Source organism: Desmodus rotundus, chromosome 10, assembly GCF_022682495.2.
Source record: "Desmodus rotundus isolate HL8 chromosome 10, HLdesRot8A.1, whole genome shotgun sequence".
Taxonomy (NCBI): domain Eukaryota; kingdom Metazoa; phylum Chordata; class Mammalia; order Chiroptera; family Phyllostomidae; genus Desmodus; species Desmodus rotundus.
Genome location: NC_071396.1, coordinates 94,283,579 through 94,300,237, shown reverse-complemented (window position 1 = coordinate 94,300,237; position 16,659 = coordinate 94,283,579). Strand labels below are relative to the sequence as shown.

The following is a 16,659-nucleotide window of genomic DNA, read 5'->3' as shown; positions in this document are numbered from 1 at the left end:
CTGGTTTGGTCCCCAGTCGGGGTGTGCATGAGAGGCAACCAATTGATGTTTCTCTCTCACATCGATATTTTTCTTCCTCCCTCCCCCTCTTTCTAAAACTAACTAACTAAATAAATCTGTAAAAAAATGATATTGCGAAGGAAGAAGTTCTACACTTCCAGATCCCTAGAAAAGGAGGCACAGCTCGCCATGCAGGGCCGCACAGAGAAGCCCCAGTGCTGGCAGGAGGCGAAGGGTTGAGGAGAAACAGAGGCTAGAGCTTTCCCTGTGGTTCTCACGGGAAGGAATAGGCGAGGTGGGTAGACAGGTTTGAGATCGGCTAGTGTGAGGGATTTCGGTGCGCTCTGCTGCATAGGGGCTGCCCCCAGGGGTCTGATGCCTGGCCCTGGGAGGGTTAGGCCAGGGAGCTAGCAGTGGGTTGATAAAGAGGTGGTTGCAGGTGAGCTCTGGATTGGTTGCTGTGGCCTGGAAGGTGGGCCTGCAGAAGAGTCGTTTGCTGTCTGTAGGAGTCAGCATGGCCCCCAGTGCCAGAGCATCAAAAACACAGAAACTGAGAAAGTACAGGTAATACCGCAGACCAGCCCAGGATTCAGCAGATGGGGGAGCAGGAAGGGAGCATGTGTGGGAAGGATGACGCTTTGGGCAGCCTGGCCCTTTCACAGACTCTTCCGTCCTCCATTCTCCAAGGGTGAAGCAGTCGGAGCTGTTCGACAGGTGGAGGAGCCTGCAGATGTGCAAATGGGCGATGAACATCTCCGAAGCCAACCAGTTCAAGTACGTAAGACTCGTCTGTCCTGCCCCGGGGGTTCTGTTCCTGCCACCTCTTCAGATCCTCTCTGTCCTGCTAGGCCCAGCCCCAGGGGCATCTCCCTGGAGCTGGCCCTGGCAGGGCTCTGGAGTCTGGGCAGTGGGGGAGGAGGGTTCTGACTCAGCTGCTGGGTGCGTCCTCCACTTTTACTCCATCCCTAACAAGGTCAGTGGTGTCATCACCAGTAAAACCGAGGTTAACTGAGACTCATACAGGTGAAGCGATTTGCAGGAGGCGGTCTCCAGCAGGCCTGTGTGTTAAGGCACATTAAGCACCATCCATGGTCTCACCCCATCACCCCCCTCACTCCTACTGGCAGCCGCTCTAACCCAGCAGCCTCTCCTTCTCCGAGCTCTTGGGTTCTTGCAGCCGCTGTTTGAGTGCTGCTGCGGATTATTTTCTCATTGCTCTCTAACCAGACTGCCAGGTCATAAGCTCCTAGAGAGACACAAGCTGTATCTTAAAGTTCTCCCGTCTCTGAGAGCTAAGCAGCTAGCAAAGCCCATGCACTCGTGTTGATTAATGGTTAATATAGGGGTCCTTTGCACCTCTAAAATCTGTGACTTTACAGTATTACTTTAGTGTAGGTAGAACTTACTAAGTAGAATTGATAGGATCACGGAAATGTGTGTATAAACTGGATTTTGGCAACTTAGGTCATAGTTTAAACATACTGAGGATCCATCAGCAGGGAGGAACCCTACATGGGAGGCTGGGAGAAGCAAATAACACTAAGTATTTTGTATTTTCTTTATACGACATGTGTTCCTGTTCGCTGCAATTCCAGGCCACCTGGAGACCAAGCAGTAGTTTGAGGCGGCACGTATTTAGAAATGTGGTTGTTGAAAACATCACCCTTGAAGAACAGGTGCCCGCAGCCCTGAACCAGGGGTCTCTGTGAGGCTGTGGAACCCAGATAAGGCCTGAGAGCAGTTTGCAGAGACCTGCCCCTTGTAGAAGTAGAACATGAACTTGAACCAAGTACAGGAAGAGGGGGAAGAGGGTCCAAGTCTGGGCTACAAGTGCTGTTCCAGATCCACCCCTTAGAAGGAAGTGTTACTGCGGGGACCTCACAGGCAGACCCCCGCACCCCACTGCCCCACTGTGAGTGAGGCCTGAGAGTGCTGAGGGAGTGGCAGGTCGAGGTCAGTGAGATGCAAAAGGATGCTGTCCGGGCTGAGAGCAGGCAGAAACCTCATCTGCAGGATTCACATATCTAAGGAAATAATAATAATAATAATAATAATAATAATAATAAGCAATAGGAAGATAATTTGGCAAGAGAAAAGAAGAGAGAAGTGTAGGACCCTTTGGCAAGGATGGGCCAGCAGTCTCTGGGGGAGAGGGTCTGGGAAACTGAGACCCTTCTGGGTGGGGGTGGGGGAGAGGTTTCAGGTGTGGGAGAGGGAGGTGACATCAGGTCTGGTCATGTTCTAAAAGGAAAAACCTTCAAGCCAGTCATCACTTACCTTTGCTCTTATTACAAGCTCACGGAACAATAATGAGATTCTTCCTTTGGGTTTGCAGGAGCCTGGTGCAGTGAAGTGGGGTGGGGTCAGGAGGGTGTGCTAGAAGATAGGCATGAGCATGCAGTTACAGGAAAAGAGCCCGGTCAAAGGAGACCCATTGGCATTCTGGTTTATATATCAGTCACTTGTGAGTTTAGTTAGTATGAGTCAGTCTCCTCCAATGGGGTACTCTCCAGAGGGTTGACAAGATCAGGTTTCTGGATCAAGAGCAAAGATAAACAGACCAGGTACTGGTTTGTCATGCTGACCCGTGGCCCCTGCCTGGCTAGGCCTCTGGCCTTCCCTTGGGGAAGTCACAGTCACATTATGAAACCCAACCCTCAATAGGAAAGAATGCTCTCCCTAACCAGTAGCCAGCTGAACTCCCCAGTGGAGTCCATGCAAGAGATAAAGTCATAAAAACATATTTGTATAACCTTCCTGGCTCTGGCAGCTTGGAGTCCCAGAATTGTAGAGGGCCAGAAGAGGCAGCCCTGTATTCTCCGGATGAGGAAACTGAGGCCCACCAAGGGGAAGAGATGTGCCCAAAGCCCCACAGCTGGTGGGGGCAGAGCAGAAACTAGAATCCGGGCTTCCTGACACCAGGTTCACAAGCCAAGTTTCCGTCCGGGACTGTGGGTGTGAGCTTTCCAGACAGCTCCTCCTCAATTTTAGTTAATCATCTGGGCTTCAGGGAGAAGGTGTCCCTTTATCCCACGGCTACGTGGACACCGGAGGCGCCCGGGCCTGGAGCCAGTATCAGAGGAAGACGGCCAGGGTGTACTCAGCCCCCCACTACTATTTTAGGAGAAAGTGTGTCCTCGTGGGCCCAAACTCCCCAGTGTGAGTGGGCAGCAAATTGCATCCTTTGTGAAGCCCAGCCCCTCTGCAGCCAGGTCAGGGGAGCAAGATGTGCCCAGGACCTGACTCCATCACCACGCCTGGCCTGCAGGCCTGGGAGAATGCACTGCCGGTGGAATGCCAGCTGCAGGGAAGAGAAACCCAGGCTTCTCCAGCCCGGCTGACTCCCAAGATGGCCTCATCAGCCGCATTTTCCCTTGGAGGGTGTTTGTTTTAAGCCTGCTTGCTTCCTCTCAGCTTTAACCTTTCCGGGAGCTCCTATTTGAGGGTTTTTGTGAGTGAAAACCACAGGGCTCTTCTCCTTTTTCTAAAATAAAATAATGAACTCCTGAAAACATCTTTCTGCAGCCAGGTTCCATTTCTTCAGGAAGTCGTCCAGTATCAACCCACCATCTCAAATTTCTGACCTTCCCCCATTCCTAAAACTGTTTCTCAAAATAGCACATCTCTGTTGACCTCGATTGTCCTGGCTTTCTGACCCCATCCTACGGGGAGCACGCTTCATCTAGAGTCTGGTGTGGGGGCCTGGAGCCTAAGGAAGAGCTCTGTGTCCCTGGGCTTCTGTTAGGGCTCATTTCCCTTCCCATGAGCTTGTGTCCAGGAAGTAGTAGAACGCTTAGCAGGTCTCGATGAAAGCTCAAATGAGCAATGATTTGTCCCACGATTGGCAGGCCCCTGGCCATCAAACACCTGTGTGACTGACGTTATGCAGGATCCATAGAGGCAGGGTCACTACCATCATGGGGCTTTTGTTCAAACATGGAGGGAGTTGGCGGATGACGAAGCGGGTGGGATGCTTTGGAGGCCAGTGGGGTCCGTGGGGACAGGGTAATGGAGAGAAACCTGGCTGCCACCTTAAAGGCACAGGCATAGGGAGGGGGATTGCTAGGGGAGGGGACAGCAGGAGCAGCCGTGTGGGTGGGAAGGGGTAGGCGGGAGAAAGTAGTGCTCCCCAGTCTCCCTGAGAGGCCTCTATGACACCTCTGCTCTTCGAGAGGCCCTGCTTCACCCCGTGGTCACCAGTCTCTCCCATCTGTCTTCTATCCGGCAGGTCCACCCTGTCCAGGTGCTGCAACGCCCCCTCCTTCCTCTTCACCACCCAGAAGAACACCCCCCTGGGGACAAAGCTCAAGTATGAGGTGGACACCAGCGGCATCTACCACATCAACCAGGAGATCTTTCGCATGTTTCCCAAGGTGCTGCTTTGGGCAGGGCGGTCTGGGTGCGGGGAGGAGCCGGCCCAGCCCGGCCCGGCCCTCTGCAGCCATGTCCACATGGTTTGGCACTACTCTGCTGTACCCGCTGCACCCAATGTCCTGGCCCTGGTTGGCCACTCTCTTAGGCTCAGTAGAATGTTTCCTGTGGGTTTGGTCTGGCACAGTGAATGCCAGATGGCTATTGGTTGGGTGACTTTTGGCAAGAAAGTAGTTGTAAAATTTTGGTTGTTGCCTTGCTTGTGGAGGACATCCTGAAGATATCTGGGAGAGTGATACGCATTTGTCCTCCACCCGAGGGAGGCACAGAGCAAAAACATCCATGAAAGTGATGTGTGTGCACAAGAAATCACCAATCAATACGAAGCAAGGCACTGCAAGATTGGTCTGGTATTGGAGGGTCTTGGGTGCCTATCTGCAACACTGGGGTTTAGATTGGGAATAGGTTTGGCTGCTAATAACAGAAAATCTGAAATATCAGACACCTAAGGAAGATAGGCATTTATTTTTTCCTTTTCACATAAAAGAAATCAAGAGGGAGCTGCCCCTGGTCATGGGGACCACACCATGAGTGGTCCGTGAGAGCGAACTGCTTGGACCCCTGAGGCTTGGGTATATGCCCCTGCTCTGGCCTGATCGCTGCCTCTGACTCTCAGATCACGGGCATTCGAGGCTGCACTTGCAGCCGATTCTGATGGTTACCACCAAAGGAGGAGGAAGGTTCCGTGGGACCTGCTCATTACCACTTCTTGGAGAGTGCCGGGCTCTGGGCGGGACGTCGTGAGTCCAATTCGCAGATATGCAGATTGGTGGTATGCTTGGGTCTTCCTGGATGAGACCTGAGGGCCTGGGCCGCCCTCCTCCTCGAGGAGCAGTCATGAAATAGCCCAGGGTCACGCTGCATTCTGACACTTGCAGCAGAGTGTCCTGGTACGGTGGGCCTTGTGAGGCGCCAGGGGGAGCTGAAGGTGTCAGACATGCCCTCCCATGTCCCAGTGCTGGAGGACGATGGGGTGTGAGCCTTCTGGACGAGCTGGGTCTTAGAAGGCCGGGAGCACAAGGTTGACAGCAGGTGAACTTGCCTGTCACGCAGGTAGTGCCCGTGGGTGACACACAGAGGGTCCAAGGAGGGCCACGGTGTGGGCCACCAAGGCCCAGGGAACGAGGGAAGGGACCGATGCATGGGAAGGGTCAGGGAGTGAACATTTTAGGCTCTGCAGGCCATACATCCTGCGTCACAACCACCCTCCTTTCTTGTTCTCACGTGACGCAGCCTTAGACGCAGGCAAACAAATGAGCGCGGCTGTGTTCCCGCAGCACTGTTCCCCCTCGACCCAGAACTTGTTCGTGTGATTTTTACATGTCACAAGGTGTTCTTCTTCAGATTTTTCCCCAACTATCACAGAATACAAAATCCATTCTTAGCTTGCAGGCTGTGCAGAAGTAGGTGATAAGTCAGATGTTTGCGGGGCCATCCCTGAACCAGAGCATGTGGCACAGAAGTATTTTCCGAACTTCCCTAAAGCGTGTGTCTCTGAGTCTATACAAAGCGAGCATCTCGGTGTCCTACCCCAGCCTGAAGGTTCTGATTCTGTGGTTCTGGGATGAGGCCCAGACACCTGTATTTTCAGAAAGTCCTCCCAGGCAGTTTTGGATTTAGTTTGGGAAACTGACACAGGACATAAAGAGCCCTCAGGGTTTCTCCAAAGACGACTTCGTTTTTTCCGTTTCTCTGATGAAAATCAAGCAGTGCGTTTTCCCACACTGGTCGTGAGACGCCCTTGTTTCCCCATCTTGGCCCCCTGGGCCTGTCCCTCCAGGGAAGGTGGACCACAAGGAAGGACAGTCTCCCAGAGATGATGCCACACCTCCTTGAGGTTTAGCCTCCTTCCCAATGATCCTGGTGTGGTGTGATTTTCCATGACACCCACCTGGATGTCGGTCCCAGCAGAAGCCCAAGGTGCTGACGGGGCCGCGCTCCTGCAGGCTGGCCAGCTGGTGTGTGCTGAGAGGACAGCTGCCCAGCAGCCTCCTGGTGTCAGAGACAGCAGGGACCTTAGGGGCCATCCAGTAACAACAACCTGGTCCCCTGGCAGAGTGGGCCGAGCCCTGCACTGGGTAGGCTTCACATTGACGCCATTGTCTCTAATGGGGGGCAGAGAGGGCAGTTTGGGGACATTTGGCGCTGCCTGGAGACATTTTTGGTTGTCATGACTGTGGGGTTCTCATGGCATCTGGTGGGGAGAGGCCAGGATGCCGCAGGGCACGGGGCAGCCCCAGCAACGAGGAACATCAGCAGTACCAGCTGAGCGAGTTGCTGTACACGATCTCACTGAGTCGTGTGAAATACATGTTACCGTCCTAATTTCACACACTTCATAACATTTACAAAAGGGAGTAGCTGAGAGCTCAGGAACTTGTCTGTGTTTCATTCACCTCATTATGGGGCAAAACCAAGATTGAACTTGGGGCTTATGACGAGGGTACCCAGTCCTGGTTTGCCCAGACTTTCCTGGTTTGGCCAAATGTTAAGTCCTGCATCTGAGCAAAGCCCACCAGTCCCGGGCAACTGGATGTTTGGTTGCCCTACTCTTGATTGCAGGTCTGTGCTCCTGTCCTGTGCCTGTCCGGTGACCCCTGCCTCAGGTGGCCCAGGAGAGAATTATGGCCTTGAGTCGAGGCGTGACAGAAGTAGGTCTCCTAAGTCTCAAGCCAGTATTTGCTTTTTCCTGCCAATTTGTCTGTGGTCCCCTGGAGGGCGTGCCCAGGGAGCCTATGTGGGTGGCCAGTACCCAGACCAAGGTAAGCCGGCCAGCTGAGGTGTGACCAGGTCAGAGCACTGTGAGGTGCTCACTCCCAGCGCTCCTGCAACTGTCATCATTACTCGGGGTGAGTCCTGGGCTCCCCTGTGCTCAGAGCTCTTTCTTTGCAGAGACCCGGGGTGTCCCAGCATCTTACTGGTCCCCTGACGTGGCCTTGCTTGCTCACCCCCAGTCTTTTGTCCCTGCTGCTGCTGAGTCCTGGCATCAGCCCCAGTCCATATGACCTTCCTGCCCCAGGCCTGTGTCCTTGTGGAGCAGAGGGAGGGCCCGCCCCTTGCTCTGAGCTGAAAGGAACGAGGTTTAGGGTTCTGGTCCCAGGGTGGCCCAGCCCTCATTTCTGTGGCCGTCATCCCCAGAACATCTGCATTCATCATTCAGATATGTACACTAGCTGTCATAAAAAAGCCGAGTTTCCAAACATGGGAAAAACCAAAGGCAAGTGGGGCCAGCCATAAGCTGTCCTCTCTTCACTCTGAAAACCTGGAGCACCCCAGGGCTTATTGAAAAAGGCTATGGAGACATGGCTTCCGGCCCAAGCTTATTTGTAGTTGTCTATAGAAGTGAGAACAAGTCTTTTGACCCCTTTACTCATCTGCAAAATGAAATAACCACTTTTCTCCAAGGTGCCCTACAAGGCTGATGTGCGGGGCTGTGAGGAGTAATGGTGGATGTGGGTACAGAGGTGAGAGCACCCGATGAAGCCTGTGCCCCTGTCTCCCCAGGACATGCCCTACAACCGGTCCCAGTTTAAGAAGTGTGCAGTGGTGGGCAACGGAGGCATCCTAAAGAACAGCCGCTGTGGGAGGGAGATTAACAGTGCGGACTTTGTCTTCCGGTAAAAGAATCGCTCTGCTCTGCACCTGCTGCTTCTGCCCCCACAGCCCTCTGCCTTTGTGCACTTCCCCTGTGTGCCCCAGCCCCTCAGTGATGCCCTTTACTCCCCACACTTGCAGAGCCTCATGCCCTGGGTTGTCCCTTCTCCTCTCCAGCGCTGTCCCTTTGGGCACATGGTCAAACCCCTCAGGTCCTCAGTCTCCGAATCTGCAGAATGGGAGCAAGTGGCCATAACAGAGGTGAAGACACTGAACATTCACTGGGCCCCGTGCAGATCTGCTGGCGAGGCCGTCTGGGCGGCCACCTTCCTGGCTGGGCTCTGCTCTGCCAGAGGTGGTGCTTGGAACAGGGTAGCCTTGTAGCGGACACCAATTTGAACTTTGCCCTGGCTTTGCCTAAGCTAGAGACGTGTCCTTGTATTTCTTCTTCCTTATGTAGAGCCCCCTCTTACCTCTGGGGATCCTCACTTATGTCTTTAGTCTGGATAAAGAAGATGGGTTGAAGATAAGAGCTTAAAGCAAATAGACTTGAGTTGAGGCAACAGTGGGTTCTCATGGGTTGTAGATTCAGTTATTGGGCTGTTCAGGGTCAGTGGGGGAAGGGGTTGAACTGGCCCCTCCATGCCCAGGGCACAAAGATTCCACCCCGCCAGCTGCCTCTGCATCCCTCTCTCATGCGATCGTCATCCCTTCCCCTTGCCCTCGCCCACTCCCAGCGTCATCTGGAATGACTGACCACATGCCCTCGGGCTGCCTCATCTCTCCTACAGGTGCAACCTACCCCCCATCTCAGAGAAGTACACCATGGATGTGGGGGTGAAGACGGATGTGGTCACTGTGAACCCCAGCATCATTACAGAGAGGTCAGTGGCCCTCTTTCTAGACCTGTGCTGTCCAATATGGTCGTCATTAGTCACATGTAGAACTGGGCACTGAAACGTGGCTAGTCTAGCTTGGGATGTGCCATCTGTGCATATAAAACACACACCTGATTCCCAAGACATAACATGAAAAACAGGATGGATCATATGTTATGAAATTTTCACACTGAGAATATGTTGAAATGATAGCATTTTGAGCATATCAGTTTAAATAAAATATATTATAAAAATTAATTGCACCCACTTTTCTACTTACATGGGCTTACTAGCACATTCAACATCACATATGTGGCCTGCATTATCTTTCTTTTGGACAGTGCTGGTCTAGACCGTCTTCACCTAGTGCTGGGTCAGAGGGCTTCCAGTGTGTGGCCAGGGAGGGCAGCTCCCTGTGCAGCGCGTCCGGGCGACACCGGGGAGAAGCCGCACACAAAGATCTCAGCCCCCCACCTGGCTGCCTCCTGGGACCTGGCTGTCTGGGAGGCCTCGGGGGAGTGGGTTAATGTGTTGTAACTCCAACCTGGGGGTAGTCACAGTATCCAGGTCAGATGAAGGGTAAGAGGAGGGGGAGTTGTTAAGCTGGGTCAGTGGCCCAGGAACACTACAGTCAGCAGAGTGAAGGAGCATTAGACAGGTGCGAGATGAGCCAACCTCACAGGCTGTCTAATGCATAAAAGCCCGGGGGTGGGGAAGGGGAGAAGCCTGAGAGGACTGAAGCCTGAGAAGGCAGCTGGTCTGAGGTCCACTGGGAGCCTTACAGGGAAGACAGTACAGGTGAACGCCCAGAGGCTCTACAGAGAGCCCCACCCCTCACCATTTCCTACTGAGCCATCCCAGGCGCCGTCCCAGGCTCCGTCCCAAGCCGGCCTCAACCATGGCAGTTCAGCATTGCCCTCCCTTTGCAGCCACACACTAGATATTTGCCCCTTTGGGTCCGGACTGTCCTCTTTTGTACCCACTTACAAAAATATAACTGTCCCCAAGGAAGGCTGGACATTCATCTGCTGAGGGGACAGATGAAAGGAGACAGGGATGGTCCATGAGTCCCCTGTGTCCTTTGAAAAGACCCCAGGGTGCAGGGGTGGGGAAGCAAGGGCACCGGGCCCCTGGGGCGGGGAGTGGGTGGCTGACACTCTCCCTCTGCTCCCCCTGCCCAGGTTCCACAAGCTGGAGAAGTGGCGGCGGCCCTTCTACCGCGTGCTGCAGGTGTACGAGAACGCGTCGGTGCTGCTGCCGGCCTTCTACAACACACGCAACACCGACGTGTCCATCCGCGTCAAGTACGTGCTGGATGACTTCCAGTCGCCGCAGGCCGTCTACTACTTCCACCCGCAGTACCTGGTCAACGTGTCGCGCTACTGGCTCAGCCTGGGCGTGCGCGCCAAGCGCATCAGCACGGGCCTCATCCTGGTCACCGCGGCGCTGGAGCTCTGCGAGGAGGTGCACCTGTTCGGCTTCTGGGCCTTCCCCATGAACCCTTCGGGCCTCTACATCACTCACCACTATTATGACAACGTCAAACCCCGTCCAGGCTTTCATGCCATGCCCTCCGAGATCTTCAACTTCCTGCACCTGCACAGCCGCGGCATCCTCCGTGTGCACACGGGCACCTGCAGCTGCTGCTGAGGGTGTGCTGGCTGCCTGCCCCGCCCCGCCTGGCCCGCCCAGCCCCCAGACCCTGGCTCCTCCTCTCCCTCCTGTGCCAGGCAGGGTAGTGTGAAGGCTGGCTGAAAGGCTGTTACTCCTTCGGTAGTTCAGCTTCATGCTTGGGACCTGTGGGCCTGGAGGCAAGGATGGGTTACCGGGCAGAGTCAGCCCTGTGCTAGGCGTCCTGGGCCTCAGTGTGGGACCCGGGTCTCTGCCTTGCCTACGGTAGCATGCTGCTGGGTCCCACCTCAAGGTCCAGGCCCTGAGGATTGCAAGTGAATAAAGCACATTTCCACTCAATTTTAGCATCCAAGAAAGACAGCACAAACTGTAGCAGCCTTGTCACGGCTAAAGGAAGGCCCTATAAAGAATGGAAAACAGGGAGACTGGAGATGGGACACGTGAGCAAGGGCAAGATTTAATTCAGACTTTTGGGTTCCTGAGTTTTATTTCGAGGCCTCAGCCCTGATTTGCTGCCTAGAATCTCAGAGCTTAGAGGCCAGCCCAGCTGCCAGACCTTCCTGTGAAGACAGAGTGGCCCAGAGAAGTCCAGAGACTTACCAGCCAAGGTTACACCATCTGAGTCCTTTAAATGACACTGTGAGGGCTAACTCAAGGCCTGTGAGTCAGGATCTTCTCAGAGACTCTGTCCGCTGAGGAGAGCCACGCTGTTTCAGACACATCCTCAGATACACACACGGTCCTGGTGCCTCCAGGTGCAAACCTGCGTTTGATCTTTTGATGAGAAGGAAGTAAACCAGCCCAGCCATTTGCACTAAGGTTTTCAAGCCGTCGTTATCGACTCATAAGTGCTCAGTGATTTGCTTCCTCTTTTGCATCCTTATTTTCAGCTCCGTTTTAACCAGAGTTATTTATAAGACCGTTCCTATTTATGTTCCTGAATACTGCAGAATCCTGCTGTATCCCGATCCTGAACAGGAACCATCAGGCTCCAGGCTGAACCAAGTAACTGGTGAGCATAGTGGCCGGAAGCGTGTCGTGGCCTCTGACACCAGCATCGCTGAGGGACCTACTGTACAGGCAGGACTTCCCACATGGCCCAGCCTGGGAACCTTCACACACTCGGGCCCCCAGGGCCTGCACTTCGGGAAGTTAGCTGTCAAGGCTGAAAGGGGTTAACATGCCATTTCCCATCTGAAATCCATTCCCTTTGCTTCCCCTGTGGTGTCCCCACCATTAATGCGGTTGGGCCTCATACACGCCGTTGGTACATTGCCTTAGAACTTAGCTATGTGCAATCATAGACTGTTAGTCCCAGGGGGACTTCAGCTCCTTTCCTGCTTCCTTTCTTCCCACCCTCCTGTAATCATTTCCATAGCTTGTTCCGCTTTGATCTGGGGTTGGGCTTGTACATGATGACAAATATGGACACATCTTGTTTTATTGTACTTCACAGATGTTGTGTTTTTTTTAACAAGTTGAAGGCAAGGCCCTCCCCCAGCAAAAAGATTCCAACTCACTTCATGGCTGTGGTCTGGAGCCAAACCCATGGTATCTTCATCTTCTGGGGCTGGAGGGCACACCAGAAGCAGATTCCAGCCCCACATGCCTAGTGCTCAGAGGAGGAACTGTGAGAGCACAGCAGGGAGGAGGACCTTTCACCTGATCCCCTCATTTTACGGGCAGAGCCACAGGCTCAGCCACTGAGAGCGAGGAGAACGTAGGGGCGGTCCTGGGCTGTTGTGAACCACGTGTTCACTCTGTGCCCAGCGCTATTCTAGATGCTGGCCTTCCACCTTTGTTTTGAGCTCTGGTCCCAACTGGGAAAAAACTTGAGGCCGCTCTCAGCCTCCGTCTGCTTTTCTGCACAGCAGGGACGGAACCAAGGAGGCAAGGTAGGCCCGAATCCTTGGTAAATGGGAAAAAAACTGCAGCAGAACCACGCATGGCTATGCTTTCTTAGGTTCTGCCTGTTTCTCTCAAGAAAGGAGCTTCTGGGAAAGATTCTGGTTAACTGAGGTTTCCAGCCACTTGTTTCTGGTTAACTGAGCCCAGTTCTCAAAACGATGGAATGGTAGAACTAGAAGGCTCTTAAAGACTATTTGTCCCACTTAAGGAAACAGGCCTAGAATGGGGAGGTGACCTGGGTAAGGTCATCCCAGGACTCTACTGAGTGGGTGCCTGCTGTGAACTGACTCTCCACCAGAAGCATGTTCAGTGTGTGGAAGCTGGGGTCCTGGAGAGCCACACATTGAGGTTCTCACAGCTGAGGGTGTGGTGGGCTGAGGTCTGCCCAGCCAGGGCCCTGTAGATGCTGGGTCTCATGGATCACGGTCCTATTTCTGGGTATAGGTCTCAGGGCAGGTCTCTTCCTCTCCCTTAGGGTCTCAGTTTCCCCATCTACAGCCGGAGGCTTAGATCTCTAGGGTCTCTGTAATCTCTAATTCTTTTCTGAGGCATTCATGATGAAGCCACAAACGTGTGTGGTTGTGATGGCGAAGATTCACCGTGCTCTCTTTCTGCCTCTGGCCCAGGACTGAGCACTTCCTTTGCATGTCTCCTGTAGTCATCTCTAGGGAAGTGCGCTGGGAGGCTGTCATGAGTCCAGAAGATAGTCTCAGCCTGTTGGTGTCCCCCTCCTCTATCCCTCCCTGTGGCACTGGAGGGAAGCTGAGGTCATCTCCACATCTTGCAGGTGAGGAGAAATGCCCAGGAAGGGTACGTGTTACCTGACACCATGGTGAGTGACTTGCCCAAAGCCACACTCGCCCAGCCTCCTGACTCGCAGTCCACGCTCTTTCTCCAGCTGCTAGTGTTTGCAGGGAAAACATTTTTCAAAGGCTAGATAAACCCAGGCATTGGCTCAGGAGCCCCCACCGAGGGTATTCCTCTCCTTACAGGCCCTACACCCTGTGGTGTAGACTACCAATTAAATTCTTATTTAGGGGAAATTGATGCTCCACAAACAAAAAATCACATCTTTTTTTGTGCTAAACCCACAGCCCCAGGGTTGAAAGGCAGAAAAAACAAGGAAATGACTTGGTGCTGAGCCAAGCAAGAAGGAAGGTGGCTCAAGGTCAGATGCAGCCTCTGAGACAGGTCAGCAGTGCTGGCACGGCACTTCTGCCCGCTGATCTGCTGGGGCTGCAGAGAGCCTGTTGCCCTTGACTTTGATGAGCATGGGGAGGACGCAGGGGCAGTGCTTTTGTAACCAAGCAAACTGGGGCTTGGCCACGTGGCACCTTGACACAGAACCCAATAATTAGTGTTGAAGGAACAAATGTCTAACAGGGCTCCAACCTTGGGGGTGCTGAGAGCACTCCTTCCCTGAGCCCTCCTCTCCCTCAAGACCTAGCACTTCCCTTGCTCCCCAAAATACTGCAAGCTAAAACCAGGTGCAGAAGGTCCCCCATTTCCTTATTTGTTCTTAAGCTGGCTCTGCAAAAGGTTTCCTCCAACCTCCTTGGAATGTACACTTGTGGGTTTTAGAGTCACCATCCTCTCGCAGCAGCTGTCTCCTTGAAGATCTGGGGTAGGTTGTCCTCAGCCTCCATGCAGTGGTCCAGGAAAACCTGCGCCGTGCTGCACTGGGTCATGGTGGAGTCCAGGCAGGCACATGTTACCCAAGAGAGTGGCTTCTCTGTACATCCTTCAGAGAAGCAAAAGTAGCTCAGCATTCGCAGTCCCAGTTCAGCTCCAAGCATCTCCCACAAATCCGTGCTTGGTTAGGCAGGTCCCTGCACAGCTTCATCAGCTCTGCTGCCATCTTCTTCTTACTCTAGGCCTCGAGATGTGTTCTCACTCCATACCACATGGCTTCCCCCTTGCACACCAGACTGTGTAACCAGCTCCTGTCTACACCCTTTCAGACCACAGGGCTTCCTCTTTCTTTCTCAGCCTGCCCTTATTTTAAATGCTTGGCCCGGAACTTCCTATGTGACCTCATATCCGGCCCCTCCTACGAGGTACCACTTTTGCCATTTCCCCCGAATCTTTTACCTTCTTCTGGCTGCCATCTTTAGGCAGAGCAAGAGTTCCCAGCAACTTCCAGGTGGACATCTGCCCACTGCCTCTCGCGCAGGCACTGTATGAGCTTCCCCAGCTATGTCATGAGTCCCTGAATGCTCTGAGTCACATGAACCTTTCACCCCGGGTGGCAGTCCTCTCCCTTCAAGAAAGACACAGCTATTAACTTGCTATTGTTATGCAAAGTATCTTAAACACCATATCATCCACTTCCCCCTTCCTCTAACCAAGGGTTGTGGGGGTTATCTCCCATTTTCAGGGGACCCTCACTCTGCACCCCGTTATACTTTCTGACATTTGAGGGCGAGCACAGAACTGGCTTTAGCCAGGTTTTCCACTGATACTAATTGAGCACTTGTTCTGTGCAGGCACCGTGCAGGTGCTGGGGAGCTGTAGGAGTGAGCGATGAGCAGAACCAAGCCCCTGCCTGCTGGAGAGAAGGTCCAGCGGGCGTGTCCAGACTCCAAACCAAGGGTCCAACAGCCCGAGTCAATCCGGAATTTGAAGGTTGGCAGGAGAAAGATGGTACTTGCCAAAGCAGCGGGTACTTCTCAGGCCTCATCCTCAACATCCATGTGACATGTGACAAGGGTGGCCTCTGGAAGCTACCTCAGGGTTCTTCTCTTTTCAGGAACGTTCCTTCAGAAATCTCATCGATTTACAGCCTCAAGTCTCTTCTGTCCTTGCAGCTTAAACCCATTCCCTGTAGGCTGGTCCTCTTGGAGCATCAGAACCATGCTCACTGTGGTCTTAAGAATGTCTCTACCTGCATGGCATGTCAAACCTCAACATGTCCTCAGATCTGGGCTCTATGTCACCTGCCACTTACTAGCTGGTGACTTCAGAGGAGCTTCAGAAGCCCCTGGAAGCTCAGATGAATGAGGCTGGGTCACCAGCTCCCCCAGCCGCAGCCAGGCTGGGTCAGACAGTGCTGCGTGATGCCATGCTGTGTGATGCCTAGCCCAGCGCCCAGCACAAACGAGACACCCAGTGAACGCAGCTTCCCTCTATCCACCCTCTGCCCCCTGCCCCCCCCACCGCCCCTGCCCCACCGCCACTCGGTCAGCACTCGGTGAATGGCTCTCTCACATCACTGTACTCGGTCATCCTTTGCTTTTCCTTCTCCTTCACCTTCTGTGTCTGTTCTCCAAATCATGTCAGTTCTGATTCATTTATATCCCTTGAATTTATTCCCTACCTGCATCCCTCTTGCCTTAAACTCAGGCCCTTCTGACTGAGCTGCTTCCAGAGAGTTACCTTCTGAAAATACCTTTGGTGGAGTCCATTGCCTGTCTTTACCATATAGTCCAGATTCCTTACCCAGACAGGCAGGGCTTGTTCCAAGCTGGCTCACTCACTTCCCCAGAGACCCTCCTGCCACCTCCCCACCCCACCCTTGTACTCCTCCAGGGGCTGTGCTTTTGTACAAACTGTTGGAAATGCCTGAATTGGCTTCACACTCCCACCTCCCTCTCTCCTCCCCTTTTACTCTGTCACTTTTGCAGGTGTTGGTTGTGTGTAGTCCCTGCGTCCTCCCCTCTGTGGGCTGGACACTCTCTCCTCCGTGCTTCTGTCCTAACCATCACTGACTTCACTTAGGATGTCCTTGTAGCATGTGGCACAGGCATCCTGTGTCCTTGGCCATGGGCCTGCCCTTTCCCGAACGGAAGTCCCCTAATCTGGCTCATCTTCACGCCCCCAGCACTGGCACAGAGCCAGGTGTTCATAGCAACGAGGGGCTCTGGTTACCTAGTTCAGGAGACCCTCGTAATAAACTGAGTGCCATCCTGTGGAATTGTCGGCTTAAGAGAGTCCTCTGTTTGTTTATTTTTTGCCCAGCGCCATCTCTGTGGGAAGCGCTGAGCTGTGAGGACGCCCCCACCTGTCCTAGGGGAGCTTGAGACCCAGAAGGCTCTGCTGTCTGTGTTGTGGTGTCTCGCGGGCTCCATCTGCTACCCTCTTTGTCTCTCCCTGTTGCAATCTTGCTCATCTGCCTCTTGCCTGCTAATCAATCCTCTTTCTCTAGATTAAACTAAAGAAGGGAAACACGTTTTTTTTTTTCTTTTTCTTCCCTCAAAACCATATAGATTTGTCAGGA

At 53.5% G+C, this 16,659-nt stretch overlaps 1 protein-coding gene across 2 annotated transcripts in view; it reads left to right on the top strand.

The window, feature by feature from the left end:
* Window positions 1-15,611, top strand: part of ST8SIA5 (ST8 alpha-N-acetyl-neuraminide alpha-2,8-sialyltransferase 5) — a 47,034-nt gene extending 31,423 nt beyond the window's left edge. For both annotated transcript variants that reach the window (XM_024580605.4, XM_024580604.4), the window contains 5 exons: window positions 688-774; window positions 4,229-4,373; window positions 7,936-8,048; window positions 8,817-8,909; window positions 10,085-15,611. In XM_024580605.4, the coding sequence (XP_024436373.1) occupies window positions 688-774; window positions 4,229-4,373; window positions 7,936-8,048; window positions 8,817-8,909; window positions 10,085-10,553 (907 nt within the window). In that variant the 3' untranslated portion in view covers window positions 10,554-15,611. The remainder of the gene's footprint in view (window positions 1-687; window positions 775-4,228; window positions 4,374-7,935; window positions 8,049-8,816; window positions 8,910-10,084) is intronic.
* The last annotated feature ends 1,048 nt before the right edge of the window (window positions 15,612-16,659 follow it).